This window comes from Euleptes europaea, chromosome 2, assembly GCF_029931775.1.
Source record: "Euleptes europaea isolate rEulEur1 chromosome 2, rEulEur1.hap1, whole genome shotgun sequence".
Classification (NCBI taxonomy): Eukaryota; Metazoa; Chordata; class Lepidosauria; order Squamata; family Sphaerodactylidae; genus Euleptes; species Euleptes europaea.
Genome location: NC_079313.1, coordinates 11266327 through 11287122, shown reverse-complemented (window position 1 = coordinate 11287122; position 20796 = coordinate 11266327). Strand labels below are relative to the sequence as shown.

The following is a 20796-nucleotide window of genomic DNA, read 5'->3' as shown; positions in this document are numbered from 1 at the left end:
GGCCCTTTTTACCGTAGCGCAGACTGGGCAACTGCGAATGAAGGAATCCACATCAGTCCGCATGCCCGCCCACCAAAACTGCCTCTGTAACAAGTGCAATGTTTTTAGAAACCCAAAGTGTCTTAGCTCCAGCTGTAGGACTTCTTTTTGGAGCTCTTTAGGCGTGTACAGCTTAGAGTCTTTGTACCATAAGCCTCTACATTCAGTTAGAGCAGAGGGGAAGGTTTGCTTAGAGAGTTCGGCTTGGTACGAGGAATGAAGTGAGGTTAAAAAAGAGTGTGAGATCCAACCCATCTGGCAGTGTAGGCTCTGTGGTAGAAGGAGGGGACGTCCCTGAGGGGGGTTGGATGGCTGGATTGTCCGAGTGACTGGGCGCCGACGGAGCTGGCGAAGGAGGCGAGGGGGGTGGCGCGGTCGGGCTGACCGGTGTGGTTGGGCTTGAAGTGTCCCCCCCCGTGGGGGTTGCGGTGGGAGCCGGGTTTGCGCTCGGGTTTGACTGCTAGAGGGTAGCAAACCCCTTTGAGCAGGAGTGAACAGGGACTCCGTGGGGCATTCAACCTTGGTTGGATATTGGGGAAGTCTGGATAGAGCATCAGCCAGGACATTTTGTTTCCCCAGGACATGTTTCAATACAAAACGGAACTGAGAAAAGAAGTCCGCCCAGCGAACTTGTTTCGCGGACAGTTTCCAGGCGCCCATGAGTGCTTCCAGGTTCTTGTGATGGCTCCACACTTCAAAAGAGACTTTAGACTCCTCCAAAAATTGTCTCCACACCATAAGGGCATGGTGGATGGCAGCCGCTTCCTTTTCCCAGATTGGCCAGTTGAGCTGAGATTGCCCGAACGTTTTAGAGAAGTAAGCGCATGGATGCAGAAGACCATCCCTCCCCCGCTGTAAAAGTGCCCCCCATTGCCATGTCTGAGACATCAACCTGAACTATAAACATTTGATCAGGATGCTTCAACACTGGCTCAGAGGTAAACAGTCGTTTGAGAATATCAAAGGCGGTTTGGCACTAGGGGGTCCAGTTGATTTTGACTGAGGGCAACGTGGCGGCAGTGCCCTTCCCCTTAGTCTTAAGGAGGTCCATGATGGGGAGTGCGATTTGAGCGAAGTTGGGAACGAACCCCCTGTAGAAGTTAGCGAACCCAATAAATTGCTGAACCTGTTTATGGGTGGAGGGTGGTTCCCAATCGGTTACCGACTGCACCTTGTCAGGATCCATGGTAAGTCCGTGAGGTGAAATTATATAGCCCAGGAAGGTTAACTGTTTTTGGTGAAATTCACATTTAGACACCTTAGCATAGAGCTGATTGTCTCTGAGGCGTTGCAATACTTCTCTCACCAAGGCAACGTGTTCGTCCATAGTTTTTGAGTAAATAAGAATATCATCCAAATAAACCACCACGCCCCTATACAACAAGTCATGTAGGATCTCATTAATGAATTGCATGAAGACCCCCGGGGCCCCTTTTAATCCAAAAGGCATCACTAAGAATTCATACATGCCAAAGCAACTGGAAAAGTCAGTGAGAGGCACGTCGCTCTCTCGAATCCTGATTCTGTAGTAGGCTTCTACCAAGTCAAGTTTTGTAAAAATGCGCCCTTCCTTTAATTGTCCCAAGAGATCCGAGATCAGAGGGATGGGATAGGCATTGGATTGGGTGACTGCACTGAGTTTCCGAAAGTCGATGCATAAGAGCAAGTCACCCATCTTTTTGCGCACGAAGAAGGCAGGGGCCGAAGAAGGGGCGGTAGATCTTGCCGAGAAGGGACCAACCGGTCCGGCCGAAGCGGGCAGGTGGCTGCAAAGTGGCCCATGGTTCCGCAAATGAGACAGGCTCCCCTCTGAAACCGAGACGTGCGGTCTTGCGAGGGTACAGCAGGTCTCCGCGGTGTAGGAGCTGCGGCTTTGGTCAGGGGCTTTTGATTACCCCCCTCCCTGGCTCAACTGCAGGCTAGCAAAATGAATTGGCGACGACTCTCCACTTCCTCGGCCAATAAGATCCATTCTTCAAGAGTGGCTGGGTCACGTTGCATATAAGCCCAGTTTAATATGTCAGGATGTAAGGCTTCCCGGAAATAATGTATTCGGGTAGCCTCGGTCCAGTCCACTATTTTACTGGCAAGCCTTTGGAATTCGTCTGCAAATTCCTGCACCGGCGTAGAGCCTTGTCGAAGTTCCAGGAGGTCTGCCTTGGCCTTTTCTCCCAGGAAAGGGTCCTCAAAGCGGCGCCATAACGCTCGCATGAACTCATTGAAAGTATGGATCAGTATGGAAAGTATGGATCAGGCCTGAGTGTCAAACTGGAGGACCATCCAGTCAGCGGCTTTTCCAGTCAAGAGGGAGGCAGCGAAACGCACCCGGCTGTCTTCGGTAGGGAAGTGCTGTCCCTGTTCCCGCATATAACTGTCCACTTGGTGTAGGAAACATAGTAGGGCTTCGACCGAGCCATCGTAGGTCACTCTCAACTGAGGTTGCTTCCATTGTATGGGCAGGGGGGCAGGCGGTTGCCCTGGAGGCGGCAAAACGGTGCTCCAGGGGCCGGCAACACCGGTGCTCCTGGAGCCGGTAAAACAGGGACAAGTAAAAGGAAATATACTGCAAAGGTGGTCATGTTTTACTACTTTTATTTTTTGAACAAATATGATCACATTAACCCCTGGATGAATTTCTAGTTTCCAAGTTCCAAATGACTGACTGTAGGCTGGGACTACAGAATTAGATTCTGTGCTCCTTATTCTTCATTATGCGACCTCTGCTGTTGAGATCTGGCCTCAGGACAATAATGTAGCATTTGGGGAGAAAGATACAACCCAGCAGACCAGCACCAGAGGCCAAGATGGAGAAGACCTCCACGGCCACCATGGACTTCCCTTTAGTGCTCAGGTAGGTTGGCACGAAGGAGATCCACACACTGCAGAAGACCAGCATGCTGAAGGTGATAAACTTGGCTTCATTAAAACCATCTGGCAATTTCCTTGCTGGGAAAGCCACCAAGAAGCTGACCAGGGCCAGAAAGCCCATGTAGCCCAGAGAAGTATAGAACATGGTGACTGACCCTTCATTACACTCCACTATTATCTCCCCAGGCAAGGCATGGAAGTCCAAGTTGGGGAATGGGGGAGAGGTTATCAGCCATACGGCACAGATAGCTGCTTGGATAAGGGGACAGGCCAGGACAGTAGAATTTGCCAGTTGTCTCCCCAACAACTTTCCTGTTATGCTTCCTGGCTTGGTAGCCATGAAGGCCAGAACCACCGTGACCGTTTTTGCCAGGACAGAAGAAACACCAATGGAGAAGAGAATGCCGAAAGCGGTTTGTCGGAGCAAACAAGTGACCTTAGTGGGTCGGCCAATGAAGAGCAGGGAGCAGAGGAAGCAGAGCTGGAGGGAGATGAGGAGGACGTAGGTGAGGTCTTGGTTGTTGGCTCTGACAATTGGTGTATTGTGGTGTTGAATGAAAACGGCCAGTACAAGGGATGTGACCAGAGACAGGAAAATAGACAGGGAAGCTAAAATTACCCCCAAATTCTCTTGATAAGAAAGGAAGTGTATCTTCTTGGAGACGCACTGGTCTTGGTTCTTGTTTGGGTATTGATCTTCTGGGCATTGGGCACAGGAAATGGCATCTGGAATGAGAAACAAGTCCCAAAGCACGTCAGACTGAACCCAAATGTTCTTTCTGAGTGGAGTTAGTTCTGTGGAAAACTCTAGGAGATGGAACAATTCCTTTTTCACCATTCAAAGTCAATAGACCCCTCTGAGATGCTGCTGCCCAGCTCTTTTAAGAAACCGATTTCCTCCCCCACATTAGTTCCATATTTTCGGTCTGGGGAAGTTATTCTAGATCATTATTTCCCTTTTTCTTTTTACATTAGTGTGAGGTATGGGAATGATGGGTTGACAAGTGGGGACCCGCAAGTCTTGAGGGGGGTGGGGGGGATCCCACTGTTATCCCCTTGCTCGGCAGTGAAACCCAGGGTTTAATCCCCACTCTGCCATGGAAAGTTGCTGGGTGACCTTGGGCCAATCATACACTCTCAGCCTCGACCCTGGCAAGTATTTGGATGGGAGACCTCCAAGGAATAGCAAGGGTGTGACACCGAGGCAGGCAGTGGCAAACCACCTCTGAGCGTCTTGCTTTGAAAACCCTACGGGGTCACCCTGTCAATTGTGACTTGATGGCAAAACAGACACACACATGGTTTTCTAATTCTACAAGCCTAATCCTGTCACATTGATCACTGGATGCCTTGCAGCGCATTCCTGAAAGGAATGCCCGCGCCAGGCTTAGGATCAAACTGGCGGCGTTGCCTCCTAAAGAGGTTTCGGCAGTGCTGTCCGGTGCCAAAAACCCGTGCAACCCTATGAGGGTTGCAACCCTATGATACGCTAAAAGCTGACGTATCTTAACAAAAATAAAAAGGGGTGTTCCCGAGCCGAAAGTGTTCGGGAGACCGACTAATGTGCCGGTGGCCGGCAGCCGGCGGGAGGTGGCGATGGTCAGGGAGCGGCACCCGGCCCTGCACACCGGCGCTGGGTCCACTCACACCGGCATGTTCCTTCCGGGCGTTGGCAGTGTGGGCCCCTGCACCGGCGGATGCCGTAGTCAGCCTCCTAAGGGCTTTGGGCCCATTTTTCAGGAATGGGCCCTTATGCTATCTGATTGAAATTAAATATTGTAAGCCGTGACAGTCTCAGTGAGAAAAGTGGGAAACAAATAGTCAATAAATCAAGCAAGTGCTGGAGGCCCATCAATGGATCTCCTCCCATTGTGTCTAGGGTGGACCATCCCCACATGCTGCATTTCAATAAGGGATTGATGAGTTTTGCTCTCGGCACTTGCCTGTGTGGTTAGAAATGGTTCCTTCTGGACAGCGAATGCAGTTGTAGCAGCAAACCGGCTTCCCCTCTGTAACCTCTTTGCTGAACCCTGGAGGGCACTGCTCCACACACCTAGAAAAAGGTGGCATCTGAAGTGCAAAAAATTCAACAGTGAGAAACATACGAGAGGTCATCTCCTTGACTGGAATATCTACAGCTGCCTCCCAAAGAAAGTTCTGCGTCCGGTTTGGTATCCGGACTCAAGCAGTTTTTTGGGGATCATCCACACAACATTAGCAACCTGAGAGATGACCATCTTGGCTGTGGTGCCAAAATTATAGAACCCCCCCCCCCCGGAATATTCACTTGTCTATCTCTATCACCGTTTTCTGTCTTTTTTGTTTTGCATGGCATTTTCTTAATTACCCCTTCTTCCTGCCTTATGTTTTAGTTTGACACATTGCATTTCAATTACAGTGAGGGAAAAAAGTATTTGATCCCTTGCTGATTTGCCCATTTTCCCTCTGACGAAGAAATGACCATAATTTTAATGGTAGGTCTATTGTACCTGTGAGAGACAGAATAACAACAGGAAAACCCCCAGAAACCCAGAAGACAAAAGTCAGAGATTGATGTGCAATATAATGAGTGAAATAAGTATTTTACCCCTTTGCAAAAGGTGACTTAGTACTTGGTGGAAAACCCTTGTTGGCAATTACAGAGGTCAGACATTTCTTGTAGGTGGCCACCAGGTTTGCACACATCTCAGGAGGTATTTTGTCCCACTCCTCTTTGCAGATCCTCTCCAAGTCAGTAAGATTTCGAGGCTGATGTGTAGCTACTCGAACCTTCAGCTCCCTCCACAGATTTTCGATGGGATTAAGGTCTGGAGACTGGCTAGGCCACTCCAGGACCTTAATGTGCTTCTTCTTGAGCCACTCCTTTGTTGCCTTGGCCGTGTGTTTTGGGTCATTGTCATGCTGGAATACCCATCCTCGACCCATTTTCAATGCCCTGGCTGAGGGAAGGAGGTGCTCACCCAAGATTTGACGATACATGGTCCCATCCATCGTCCCTTCGATGCGGTGAAGGTGTCCTGTCCCCTTAGCAGAAAAACACCCCCAAAGCATAATATGTCCCCCTCCATGTTTGACGGTGGGGATGGTGTTCTTGGGTCGTAGGCAGCATTCCTCCTCCTCCAAACACGGCGAGTTGAGTTGATGCCAAAGAGCTCGATTTTGGTCTCATCTGACCACAAAACTTTCACCCAGTTCTCCTCTGGGTCATTCAGATGTGCATTGGCAAACTGCAGATGGGCCTGTACATGTGCTGTCTTGAGCAAGGGGACCTTGCGGGCTCTGCAAGATCTCAGTCCTTCACGGCGTAGTGTGTTACCAACTGTTTTCATGGTGACTATGGTCCCAGCTGCCCTGAGATCATTGACAAGTTCCCCCCGTGTAGTTCTGGGCTGCTTCATCACTGTTCTCATGATCATTGCAACTCCACGAGATGAGATCTTGCATGGAGCCCCAGACCGAGGGAGGTTGACGGTTAGGGTTAGGGTTGTCACCTTCTCACCAAGCTGCTTGGTAATAGTCTTGTAGCCCAGTCCAGCCTTGTGAAGGTCTACAATCTTGTCCCTGACATCCTTGGACAGCTCTTTGGTCTTGGTCATGGTGGCTAGTTTGGAATCTGATGGATGGATTGCTTCTGTTGACAGCAGAACCCTAACCCTAACCCTAACCCTTATCTGTCTGGTTGATAGGGGATCAAATACTTATTTCACTCATTATAATGCACATCGGTCTCTGACTTTTGTCTTCTGGGTTTCTGGGGTTTTTCCTGTTGTTATTCTGTCTCTCACAGCTGCAATAGACCTCCCATTAAAATTATGGACTGGTCATTTCTTCGTCAGAGGGCTAACGGGCAAATTTAGCAGGGGATCAAATACTTTTCCCCCTCACTATGTATTTTTACCTCCTCATTTTTAAAATGCTTTCGTTAAATGTTTTTGTTCTGCTTGTTTTAATTGTTAGCTGGCTTGGTCTGATGAGATTTAAATCATTAAAATTGATAAATGAATAAACTTTGTTCCCTAATCATCAACTTTCTTGGTTTTCCCTGGTTTTGATCTAGTCTTTCCTATAGCTGGTTTGATGTGTTTTTTGAAGGCTCCCAGTCCAAGTACATTTGCACACAGTGTGGATGGGAAGGGGCACATTTTGGAAATTTCCTTCCATATGGGTGCTATTCTCCTTGCTCTAGTCTCCCGCCCATGGCCATCATTTCCCTGCTACCATTCGAGGTCTTTTGGAGACTTAAAAGAAACAGCAACTGAAAAATAATTATAGCACACTGATGTTATAGCCATCTATTGCCTCTGAATCCATAGCTTTGTTGTGGAGGGTACATCTTTCATATCTCCCCAAGGAAATAAAAGGGCTAGAGACTTCTATAAAATGAAAGCTGGGAAATCAGAGGAGCAAATAGATCATAGTAATAGATCTTTATAATGCTGTAGTGATAGAGCAAAGATTTCTTTAAAAGCCTTCTGATAGTTTGGAGGGATTCTGACTGCAGGGGACTGAAGGAAAGCACTGGGAAAACGACTGTTTGGGTGCTTTATTATTACTCCAAATGAGAGCTACTCAGAGAATCATTGCTGTGTGAAGCAGCCTTTGATGAAAAGGACTTGTAGCTCAAATGGCGTTCCCTCAGCATCATGGGAAGCTTTCTCATTGAACTTCAAGTTCCTCTATTCTCTGTGTCCCCACCTGGTTAGCCCACACGATTGTATCAGGGTTGATACGGAAATGCACGCCTGAGGGAGTCCCCAAATCCATCCTTCCAACTTTCTGTCGGGCAACAGAGTTGTTTGGGAAGACAACCCAGTTTGAAATATCGAGTTGAGTTGATTTCATCCCATGTTCTAAAAAGAACACTTCATCTCCAGCACTGTTGTTAAAATGAATGTTCCTCAGAGAGGCATGGATCTGGAAGGAAATATTTTTGAAAAGCAATCCTAATTGCTAAGTGCATCGTGTTTAACTATTGAATTTGTACTATTACGAGATGGATAAGATGTTACCTCCCAAGGATCCACATTCAGAAGCCATGATCCCTTGTTCCACATTGTTTTATATTTTGATTCCAGAAAGTACACAGTACACAATGCATGTGCCACAGAATACACAGCGTTGTAGATGCTGTAGCTCTGTCCAGTCATGCTCATTTCAAACACAGATGCCGGGAGGTTCTCAAGCTTCTCGTTTCCTGTGCATCTCTTTCTGCTTGCAGAGGCCGGATCTGATACCGGAAATTCACAGTCGAATGCAGCTTCCCACCAGTTGCGGAGAAAGACGTCTCCCTGGGGGTGGTGTGGATCTAGAGTGGTGAGAAAGTGGTGAAATCCTGGCACATCGTTGGTGTGTGTGGTGAAGGACAAGGCACCATGGAAAGATTTTACAGCTCTCCACAGTTCATGGGGTCCCATTGCCGCAAATTCCCACTGGGTTGCCAGGATCCATACCTTCCCAGATGAAGTGTTGGTTAGCGCTTCATAGGTAAAGAGTAACAATACACAATTCTGGATGCTGTTGGGATCCCCAGAAATGATCACCACATGGGCCTGACTCTGAAAAACGGATGAAAATAAATCAAATAACTTATTATTGAGGGCCAAGAATAAGAAGATTCCAGGAATGGTCTTTTTTCTGAAGGCCACACAAATGTCGTTCTTGGTGAGCATTGGTATCACACTCCGGATGAAATGTTCGTTGCTATCCTCATGCACAGCGATGAGACCAACCCAGTTCCAGTGGAAATACAAGAGTAGCCGTATTAATCCCATCTGCAGTAGGATGTCCTTGGGATCAATCTGATAGAACGTGGGGAAGTTGATAGTGTTGCTTAGAAGAGGGTCGAAGGACCTGTAACCTAACTGAAGAAGGGGAGATTGGCAAGTGTTTAGGAATTTATTTAGCTTAATATTTAGAATTATTAAGATTTAGAACAGTGCAGAATTTTAATTATGCTTGCCAGGTCCTGGCAGTTTTGGTCACTGTTTGCCCCTGATCAGCTGGTTGGTGGATGGAAGCAGGCCAGTCAAACAGAAGGGCAGTGCAGTGCCTCCATGTGATGATGTTGCTTCCGGCGTGACCCAGACGTTCCAGCATTACACCAGGGCAACGCTCTTAGCGCTCACCCCCCAAACTCCCTGTGTACCCACCTCCCCACAGCTCCTGGCAGATGCTGGGCAAGAGTTGTAGTATCTCTAACTTTGTTTCATTATTTATGTTAAGAAGAGAGACTGTAGTCTGTCGTTGGGCAGACTAGACCCTCTGATACTGAAAAGAAAAGAACTGAGCAGGAGGAGGAAGATGGGGAAGAAAGCAGAGCAGGGGCTATCAGAAGGACAGAAGAATAAAACTTTTGCCGCTAACGCATGGCTGGGATTTCAAAGTTTTGTCCCTGTAATAACTCATGCTTTTACATCCCCCGTTCAAAAAAGTGACCGCATGGAGAGAGCCTGTCGAGGGGGCGGCACTTGAGCTGCCTTCCCCTCTCGCCCGTAAAAGCAGCAGCAGCAGCCACCCAAAAAAGCTCACCGTTTTTATTGGCTTGGGTAAATGCTTTTCCATCTAAGATTCTTTCTGGTAGATTTCCCCAAATTCCAAGGCATGAACGTTTATGCTCCTGTAATGCGCAAAAGATGGCTATCCACTCTACTAGCTACCAAAAGATCTCTGAACAATGAACTGAAATGTCTTTTGAATGATTCGATTCCTGAAATAACTGAGATGGTGGCTCAATTTCTTGCAGAAGTGCTTAAGATCAAAACTGCTTTTTACTTTGTATTATCACAATCCATATGGAATATTACTGTATCTTCCCAATCTGCAGGGTTTTTTTAATCTGTATTCTGTTTGGACTTTTGTCTAAAACATTGTAATTATGCCAATAAAGGTATGTGTATGTATGTAAAAACCTCACAAAAAGCTCCACTCACCACCACTGGATTCACCTTGCAACCCCCCCCCCAATTCGGTATTATTTTTATCCAGTTTCCCCCTCCCAAGGCCCTGTCCCTTTGCCGCTTGGCCCCACAGTCCCTCACAAAAAAGGGGTTAGGATCTCTAAAGTGATGAAGTGATGAAGTTTGGTCCTTTATGAGGAGGGGCTTCCATTTTAACCCCCCTGAAAAGCCTTCCGGGTGCATTTTGAAAAGAAGGGGGGAGATGTCCAGTGGTCGTTGGCAAGGGGGGGATGTCCAGAGAATTAACCACCTCTTGTTTAGTTTGCTCTCCCCTCCTCACCAGGAAGGCGAAACGTACAAGTGTCCGGTTCTTTTTCCAGATAATTCTTCTCCGCACACTTACATATTCTATCCAAATAAGAAATACCTGCATAACGGCCCTCTGTGACCATTGACAGAAAGGTGTATAACCTAGCCAGCTTAAACACCCTTCTAAATTAGGGCACCGTTAGATACGAAAAATATTGTGGATTAGAAATCGAAAGGTTTAGGGGTTTATCTATTCCGAGGTGGAACATCCACCACCACTACCTTGACCCATGCAACATACCTGTGGCATCTTAAAGATACCCAAGAGGGAAGCCATCTGCTTGGAGACTCTGGAGTCAAGACCACCGATGACAGAGAGGAGCTTGTCACTCTGGTCACATTTATAGTTAGGAATCATTCGTGTCACGGTGGAGAGCAGAGACAGACTGGTCTCGTAGGTCCCGCTCGCATAATACCTTTCTTCATGGATATGGAACCCCAATGTCATGTTGGATGGAAGCAGGGAAGATTTGTTAATCTCGTTGATGGAAAACAACAAGGCCAGGATATGCTGGTAGTTTTTGGGCACTGGACTGAAATGAAAAATACATGGCATGGAGATGCCTGTAGAACGACCAAATAGTGAATGGTAGAGTTGCCTCTAGAGGCTAAAACCAGACAATTGAATAAGGGTAGCCGTCTGTTGTTCCAAAACAAAACAGAAGTCCAATGATACCTTAGACATTTAATGACATGTCAATTATGTTAAACCAATTTAATGTCTCCACAGTCTACAATAAAAAAAAAATATGTGAAGGAGGATGCCCACTGTCTAGGCAAAGTACCGGTAACACTCTTCCACAGAGTATTCATTTGAGACATCTGAGATCTTATTAAAACTTTTCAGTGGGGGAAAACTAAGGATTTGTTTGATTCTGCGGGACTTTAAAATCCTGCAGTGGTGTGAAAGTTTTCTATTACAATACAAGCAAAATTCAAATTACATCTTGGAAATCGTTCTCTTCATGGTCTTATAAGCCCTATGGCTACACTGTCCTAGTCTTAATGCTAGAATAATCCACCCATTTTACAGTGATGCCTGGATTGTGACATTTCTCAGAAATCCATGTACACTCAGTGTTGAGACCAGATTCTACGCAGGAGTAGAAACAACAACAAACACTCACTGAGACAGGGAGATGTCTAGGTTGCTGGGAGATTCCTCAAAGGTTGGTAGTGGGACTATAGTCATGGAGAAGGGCAAATTCCCACCAACAATCAATTCTCCGGGCCTGTAATACTGTGATTGAAAAGGCCTTGTGAGCAGGCACTTGGTTCTCAGAGCCATGTGGGTGATCTGAGGAAATAGCCAGAACAACAGCAGGAGCCAGATCATCAGAAACACGAGGAGACCCTTCCTACTTCAGAAACGTTGTAAAGAGAAGTAACTGTGCAGAGCAGAAGGGCAGCGTCAGACACAGGTCCCAGCTGGGATGAGACCTCATGGCCCCAACCTGGCCGATTGTGTATTTATAACATCCTCGATAAAGACGTTTTTTTGTTTTTGACTTGGTGAGCTGTAGAAACCCACAGAGGTCAACACAAATTACTATTATGTTTATAATTTCAGGGGAGAGAAATAATCACATCACATAGTGATTAATCTCTCTTGACATCTCCGTGGAAAAAAACAAGTTTGTGGAGGGGGTCAAACTTTGTCTGCTTTTGCCTCCACATGGGCTTAGACTTATTTGTTTAAAACGTATACCCCAGCCCAGATATGGACTTTTTTTAAACTTTAGCAAACTCTATTTGGATATAAAATATTTTTTGTACCACCAAATCCTCTGCTTCTACCTCACTGGCTTCCATCACTTGCCAGATAGCACAATGCCCTTCATCCCAGGGTGGGCCACAAAGGCTGTCCTGGATATAGGAGGAAATGCATGCTGGGGAGGCAGTGAATGAAGGAATTGCACCAATTACCAATAAACATAAAGCGAAGGCAATTGCAAAACACCTGTCTCTGCCCCTTGTTTGGGCATGGACGCCTTCCATCTGCCTTTACTGCCATAGGTCACACCAGCCTGCAAACAATTTGTGGCACAAATGTCAGAGCTGCAATAAATGTTACTTCAAGCCACTTTGCCTAACAGTCAACAACACTTTAAAATCATGTGAAAATGTCCAGCATTTGGAAGAGAATGCATGTGGATGCATGACCAGGGGAATTTGTGTATATGTGTGTTTTATGTGCCAACAAGCTGTTCTGACTTATGGCAACCTATGAATTAATGACCTCCAAAAACACCCTATTGTTAAAAGCCCTCCAGAGCCACTGGAGCAGAGGTGCAAAAGACTTAGGGCACAACTACACAATAGAAGAAGGAATGTCACATTACAAGCTCAGCAAAGGACACTCTCAGATGACTGTAATGAGGCTAACGAGCTCCACCAGACAGAGAATGCTAAGACAGGGTAGCTTGCAGCAGCTGATCCACTTCAGGACTATTTAAGCAGGCCACTGGGTCTGACTCAGTGTTGGAACAACTTGTTGCAACCACTCTAGGTTGACTGCAGAATCTGGCTTCTTCTGAGACCCGTTTGACCCTGACCCTGTGCTTGGATTACGCTTTTGGTATTGTCACTTGGAACCTGTACCTAGAGACAACTCAGCATTCGACTTGGACTGTCCCTGACCATGCTTCATGACTCAGCCCTCAGACTTTTCACTATCCAGGACAATCCCCTTGTGGTGCTGGCCAGTCACCCATTTTTGCATCAGCAAAGTGTCAGGTGTCAGGATGGTTGGCTTCTCAGGATCCAAGGCATTAATCTCTGCTAGGAGGGTGGTCAAAGTCTTGTGGGTAAGAGATGGGGTCTCGGTGCTGAGCTGGCCGGGTGGCAGCTTAACCTTTTTGAGAATTCATGGATTCACTTGGTTTGTAGTTTTGTTCTTTGAGTTATCTGCTTTGCATGGGTTTTTGAGAGCCAATGGCATGGGTCAGCCTGCTGACACCTCCTCAGACAAGGAGTAGGTGGAGGGAGTCAGTCTCAGCCCCAGGCTGATAATGGAGGAGCAGTCACAGGCAGAAGCTATAACAGAGAAACAGTCACAGCCAGAAGCTGCTGCACCGTGCCCTCAGCCTTCTAGTTCAGAAAGTTGAGCTCTGCCTGAAACCCAGCAATGGGTCGCCTCACCTTTAGGGTCACCAGAACCTTTAGAATGACAATGGAGGTATTTACAAAGAGAACTGCAGGAAAGGAGATAAAGTGCATGGTTGCTGGCTCAGCACAGATCAATTGTTGACAGCAATGCAGAGGAAGGGCTGGACTGATGAATGACACCTGGCTTGGAATGCAGGAATAACCTAATTAACTGCAGCTAGCTTATCCACCCCAGCAAGTCAGTTTCTTATTTAAGAAACTAGCAAATCGCTTCCGCTTCCACTGCCGACCACCGCGGCAGCGTGATCCTCGCACCCCGACAAAAAGCGGCAGGGAGGGAGGGAAATCCCCCCTCCCCGAACAATCGCCGCGGCTCCCCTTGAAATAGAGGGGAAGCCGAGCAAGCGGCCGGTCCGCGGCTTGCCCTTGATGCGCTCCCTGCCTTGGAAGCGGCGGGGAGCGTTCGGGTGAGTCAGCAGAGAAGCCGGCGCCATTATTCTCAAGCAGATCGGGACGGCGGTTTAAAGGCGCGGAAGAAGCAAACAGGTTTTCTTTTTTCTTTCTTTTAAATCTGATGTACAACTAGAGAGTCACGGGGGTGTCTGGCAGCATAGCTGATAAAGAGAAGCAAACTGGTTTTTTTTTATTTCTATACTCTCTAACGATTATAAAGAGAAACTTGGCTTTTTGCCAGACTGTGGCGCAGTGGAATTTTTTGCTTTGCTGACTCTGACAGTTTTAAGAGACATCCAGCAGATTTGTGATTACTGAACTGGCAATGAAATACTGATGGGCAACATTTTATAGGCGCCAACTGCTCTCCAGGTTGATTTTTTCAGTTTTATGCTTCACTGCTGAGACTGCTGACACAACTGATGTTGTGAGACTGTTATCTCTCTCCCCCCCCCTCTTCTCTTTTGGATTACAAATGTTACTTTTTTGAGTGTTTCAATGGGAGATAAAGAAGAAAAAATAAAAAGGACTCAGAAAAGCATCCTAAAGTACTTATCAAAGACCCCAAGACCCTTCAGACTCAATTATCCATACAATCAAAAAGAAGACCATCTGTTACTAGCCCAGCTATTTCTCCAGATTCCTCTCCAGTAACAGGATCAACTTCTTTGGCAAAAATGACTAAGAAATCTGACGCTACACTGAATTCCTTGCAAGAGTTGCTAACAAAAACACTTCAGGAAGTGACATCAGTTAAAACTGAATTGGCTGAAGTTAAAAAAGAAGTGACAGAAGTAAAATCTGAAGTTGTGTCAATGAAGCAAGATATGGATTATGTAAAGCAAGGCCTTCAGAATACTGCAGCTATCTCAACATTGCAGGACTCTATTTCAGCTTTAACTGTGAAGCAAGATAAGATGGAGGCGAAACAACAAAAACAATCAAAGGAAAATAAAGAAACCAGAAAAAAGGTTGACACTATGGAACTAGCACTGGAGGCATGCCAGGAACGTGAAGACCGACAAGATGATAACGCGGCGATGTTAGAAATGAGGATAAAGGAGAGTTGGATTCGAATACGTGGTTTTAAAGAACGAACTGAGGGATCTGACCTGAAAGAATATCTGAAGGTGCTTTTGGATGATTTTTTGCAAGAAGAAGCAATAGTGGAAGGGATGATAATTACAGCTTATAGAGTCAACTCTGCCTATGCAGCCAGAAACAAAGTTCCAAGGGATTGCTTAGTACAACTCTTCTCAAGATCTCACCGGGACCTGATACTAAACAAACATTACAATAACCCTTTAACAATAGATGGTCAACCAGTGAGACTAATGAAGGAGATCCCAGGGAGACTACTCAGAAAAAGAAAGGATTTCGCAGAGTTGGTGGCAAGGCTGAGACACAATGGAATACAACATAGATGGGAATACCCTCAAGGAGTCTCATTTATATTCAAAGCAAAGAGGTTCAAACTTACAGGCATGGCTAAAGTTGAACAGTTTTTCCGAAGATATGAAGGAGAGCTCAGTAAACCACCACAACAACCAACCAAAGAATTGGCTGAAAAGAATCTTACAGAGAATGAGAAGGCTGCAGAAGCTACAGGAGGAAAATCACTGACAGAAGAAGAGGATACAGACTGAATTAGAGTCTGAGGATTTATGAGAAGGAGAAGGGGACACCACTGGGGGAGGAGGGGGGAGGGGGCATTTCATTTGGGGGAAAATCGAGTTACTAATTAAAAAACGATGAAAATATTATCATGGAATGTTAATGGTTTAAATTCTCCAAATAAGAGGAGAAAAATATTTTATCACCTACAGAAATCAAAAGCTAATATTTTTTGTTTACAGGAGACACATATTTTAACAAAGGAGGCTTCAAGGTTAGAACAAAATAAATTAGGTAAACTGTTTATTTCTTGTAATGACAAAAAAAAGGTTAATGGAATAGCTATGTATATTCCTTTAATATTTGAACCAAGGATGCTGTATAAAGATGGGGAAGGAAGGATTTTGATGGTAGAGGTTTTGTGTGGTTACCAAAAAATAGTATTAGTTGGGATATATGTACCTAATAATAACCAAAAATTATTTTACATGGATTTAATACTAATATTGGCTGAACATGCTATGGAAAACATGTTATGGATGGGTGATTTTAATGGAGTAACAGATCCCCGTCTAGATAGATCAGCAAAAAAAAACAAAAAACAGGGGAAATCTGAAGGTAAAATACCTGGTATTTTTAATCATTTAACAGAACAATGGGAAATGTTTGATGCGTGGAGAATGAAAAAAGGTAATAAAAAGGGATATACTTTTTACTCTTCAAGACATAACTCTCATTCTAGAATAGATATGATATGGCTATCCAAAGACATTATATGTAAACTAGATGACTTTGAAATCCTACCGAAGGTTCTTTCAGATCATAATGCACTGGTGTTACAAATGAATTTGGGAATCAAGGAAAACAAATCTTGGCATATTAATGAATATTTATTAAAAAATAAGAAAATTACAGATAAAATAAAATTAGAAATACAACATTATTTTCAAGATAATTTAAATAAAGGTACACCTGAAGATGTTGTTTGGGATGCGGGGAAAGCAGTGATAAGAGGTATTTTAATACAACAAAACTCACGGTGGTACAGAGAAAGAGAGTTGAAAAAGAAAAAAATATTGGAGGAAATTAAACAGGCAGAAATACAATTAAGAAAAGCACAAACTAAATTACTTAAACAAGAACAGGTTGATAAAATAAAAAAATTGCAACAACAATATGAGATTTTATTAACTACTGATATAGAAAGAAAAATATTATATAATAGGCAAAGATTTTTTGAACATTCAAATAAACCAGGTAAAATGTTAGCATGGCAACTTAAACATAAAGAGAGGAGAAGGCCAATATTGAAAATAAGGAAGGACGGTAAAATTTTATTAGATAAACAAAAAATTACAGAAATTTTTATAGATTATTATTCTAATCTTTACACACGGAATAGTTTCAGAAAAAGAGATAGAAAAATATCTAACACAATTTGTATGGGATAAAATCTCACAGGAACATAAAGAATTGTTAGATGCTGAAATAACATTAGAGGAGTTAAAATCAGTAATAAAGAAAAGTAAATTAAATAAAGCACCAGGAGAAGATGGGTTCACAAATCTTTATTATAAAACTTTTGCGGATCAACTTTCACCAAATTTATTGAGAGTGATGAATAACTGTATACAGGGAGGATCCATTCCAAATACCTGGAAGAAAGCAAATATAGTTTTAATACCTAAACCAAATGCTGATTTAATGGAAGTTAAAAATTATAGGCCAATATCATTATTAAACAATGATTATAAAATGTTTGTAATGATTTTAGCGAACAGATTGAAGAAAATTCTCAATATTATCATACATGAAGACCAAGCAGGATTTCTTCCAGGGAGGTTAATTAGTCAAAATGTTAGAGTAGTGTTAGATTTATTAGAATATGCAGAATTTGATAATACACCTTTTGCAATGATATTTTTAGATGCAGAAAAAGCGTTTGATAATGTAAATTTGAATTTTATGAAGAAAGTGTTAGAATATATGGGTTTTGGTGATAAATTTCAAAAGGGAAATATTTATACTTGCCAAACTGCTAAGTTAGTAATTAATGGGGAACTATCATCACAATTTGAAATACAAAAGGGCACCAGGCAAGGGTGCCCTCTTTCACCATTGTTGTTTATCATTATATTAGAGGTATTGATGAGAAAAATTAGAGAGAATGTAGAGATTGTAGGTTATAAAATAGGGAGAAATCATTATAAAGTTAAGGCATATGCAGATGATTTAGTGTGTTTCTTAACTGATCCTTTTACTCAGATTGTTGAATGGAGCAAAATGATTGAGGTTTACGGAAAACTTGCAGGTTTTAAAATAAATAAAAGTAAAACTAAAATATTGGTTAAAAATATTACACTCTTGCAGCAGCAAGAATTAGTGAGAATAACAGGTTTTGGTATAGAACATAAAGTAAAATACTTGGGAATATGGTTAACTTATAATAATTTTAACTTATTTAAAAATAACTATGAAAAAATATGGCAACAAATAAATACCGATTTGACAAATTGGGAAAAAATACCTTTATCGCTGTGGGGTAGAGTATCGGTAATTAAAATGATGGTATTACCCAAGATGCTTTTTTTATTTCAAAATTTACCAATTATTAAGGGGTTTAAAGTTTTTAAAATTTGGAAAAAAAATATTCAAAAAATTTTGTGGGGAAAAGGAAAACATAGAATAGCGTATAAAAATTTGATTCAATTAAGAGAAACAGGAGGATTAGGTTTACCTGACTTGCAACAATATTACGAGGCTTCCTGTTTTCTCTGGTTAAGAACTTGGATTAAATTAGAAAATTATCGATTATTAGAGTTAGAAGGGTATAACCTTCGATATGGTTGGCATGCATATTTATGGTATGAAAAGGAAAAGGTAAATAGGGATTTTAAAATTCATATTATTAGAGCCGGGTTATTCCAAATTTGGACAAAATATAAGAAGATTTTAGAAGAAAAAACTCCGGGATGGATTAACCCAGTAGAAGCCTATATGAAGAGGGGAATACAGTTAAATATAGATATAGAGATGTATAGGGGTATTATTGAATGGAAGGAGAATAAATGGGTTTTAAAAAGTAGGGAAGAATTAAATATAAAAGACTGGTTTTTATATTATAAACTACAAGATATTTTCAATAAAGATAGTCAACTTGGATTTAGTAAGAATCCGAATTAGAAAAGATATTAGATAAAGGGAATAAAGGATTGATTGGTAGGATGTATAAATTATTGATTACAATTAACTTAGAACAAGAAAGAATTAAACCAGTCATGATTAAATGGATGCAGGATTTAGGATTCAACATAGACTTGGATAAATGGGAAAATTTATGGAAGAGGGAGTTTAAATTCACAATAATCAATGAAATTAGAGAAAATCTCTATAAAATGTTTTATAGATGGCATATAACTCCAATTATGATATCTAAAATGAACAGTCAAGATAAAGGAATTTGTTGGAAGTGTGGAAAAGAAAGAGGATTTTATATGCATGTCTGGTGGACTTGCAGAAAAATTAAAAATTTTTGGAAAAAAATAGTGAAAGAAACAAATAATTTAATTAATAGTAAAGTGAAAAGGAAACCATTATTTTGTTTATTGGGAATACCCACAAATGATATTCATGATCGGGATAGGATTATCTGCCAATATAGCTTTGCTGCTGCAAGGATTGTGATAGCTAAAGTTTGGAAACAAACAAGTAAACCTTCAATTATAGAACGGAGAGAAAAATTGTGGTTATATATGAGGATGGCCAGATTAACGGAATTTCTGCATGGAAATGATATGGAAGAATTCAAGCAAACATAGTTTAAGGCCACCTCATATTGGGACAAGTTGGCAAAAATGGATTTTACTTTGTTATTTAGTGAGTTACAGAAAATTTATTCTTTAAGTAATACTAATCTTTAGAAAATTAATAAATAAAACTACCGGACACTTCTTCGGAAGTCATGGTGATGGGTCACTTTTGGTGGGTGGGGGGAAAGGGTATTTTTCTTTTTTTGATGAATGTATTAAAAAAAAAGAAATGAAATGTATTGAATATGTTATGTGAATACCCTTTTATATTCTTATATATATATATTTTTCTTTTTTTTCTTTTCTTTTTTTTGTATTGTAAAAATTCAATAAAAATTATAAAAAAAAGAAAAAGAAAAGAAATTAGCAAATCAAAGCTAGACATGTCAAAACCCTTGCTGTGCCTGCCTGTCTTTCCATGCTGCACTTCACACTCTCAGTGAACCCAGCTCAGTGCATCTGTGCCTTCTGCAACCGGCACGCATCAACCCATTCAGCAACCTCCCTCTCTCCCTACTCCTGCCGTCGACCAGGAGAAGCCCAAGCCCCCCCGAAACATCACCCGTTCCAGATTCCATCCCTCCAGAAAGTGCATTCAGCCTTGCAACAGCCCCCGTTCTCCCCCCTTCCAAGCAACTGCTTGAAAAAGAAATCAATCAACTTGCCTCTCCCTCTGAGAATGCTCCTGCCATGCTCCAAAGCCCCAGTACTCAGACGTTTGAAACCCTGGTGCAGACTGGGACACAGAAAAAGGAGAGAAAGACTGCCGCAGCTCTCCAGGGGTACATGGCAGAGAGGGAACAGAGAGACCGGGGTGAAGAGAGTGGGGCCAGCCGACCCTTGGGGGAAAATCAGTGCAAGGAACAAGGGAGGGGAGGTTGGCAAACCAGATGTGGACATGCCCGGCTGGAACAAGCCTCGAAAGCAGCCAGTGCTGGGATGGCTGAAGGAAACTTTCCCAGCACCAAAGCCAGATGTTTGTTACTTTCTCGGAGGGTCCAGCCAGACAGAAGGTCTTGATAGCTGCAATCCATCCATCGATCCTGAAGTGTGGGACACAGATGATCCTGGCTTTGCCGAGTATGCAGCCCCGGCAGCCTCTCATCTAGCTGAACTGTTTCCAGAAGCACAGATACGCCAGCCGCCCATTAACCCCTTCCTGGATGCAGGCTTCCTCATTTTCGTTACAGCCTGCCAGTTTGCAGGGGTGGGGTCTCATACCATCTATGCCTTCCTTGCCCCCTGGTGTCAACTGGGTTTTCATGACTCTGATGGACAGCTTTTGGGAGATGAAACCTCTGCTTGAGGACCTGATGGATGACCTCTGACCTCTGGTTACATTCTCTTTTTGGGTCAGAACTCTGTCTGCCACTTGCTCTGACCTGTGCAGCAGCCAGGTTGCATTAGAAAAGGAGGGGAAACATCATAGGGAGGCTTAATAAGTTATTGAGTCTTGGCAAGAACTTTGCAGACATTGCCACCTGCCACCTCACAGCAGCAAGAAACATCTTTTGGTTTTTCTTTTCTTTCTTCATGGATCTGTTTTCCTGATGACCGGAAGCAAGCAATGGAGATTTTTTAAGGGTTTGAGAAAGGTGACAATGGTTGTTTATTTGGCTCTGAGGTCTTAGTCTGTCAGT

General features: G+C 43.3%; 1 protein-coding gene across 1 annotated transcript; it reads right to left on the bottom strand.

Annotated features, from left to right (window-relative positions):
* Positions 1-2722: 2722 nt before the first annotated feature.
* LOC130472612 (vomeronasal type-2 receptor 26-like) lies at positions 2723-10620 on the bottom strand. The gene is made up of 3 exons (XM_056843985.1): positions 10414-10620; positions 8555-8768; positions 2723-3633 (listed from the first exon to the last, which is right to left on the bottom strand). The coding sequence occupies exons 1-3, from the start codon at positions 10618-10620 to the stop codon at positions 2723-2725; spliced, it is 1332 nt and encodes a 443-aa protein (XP_056699963.1).
* Between the last annotated feature and the right edge of the window lie 10176 nt (positions 10621-20796).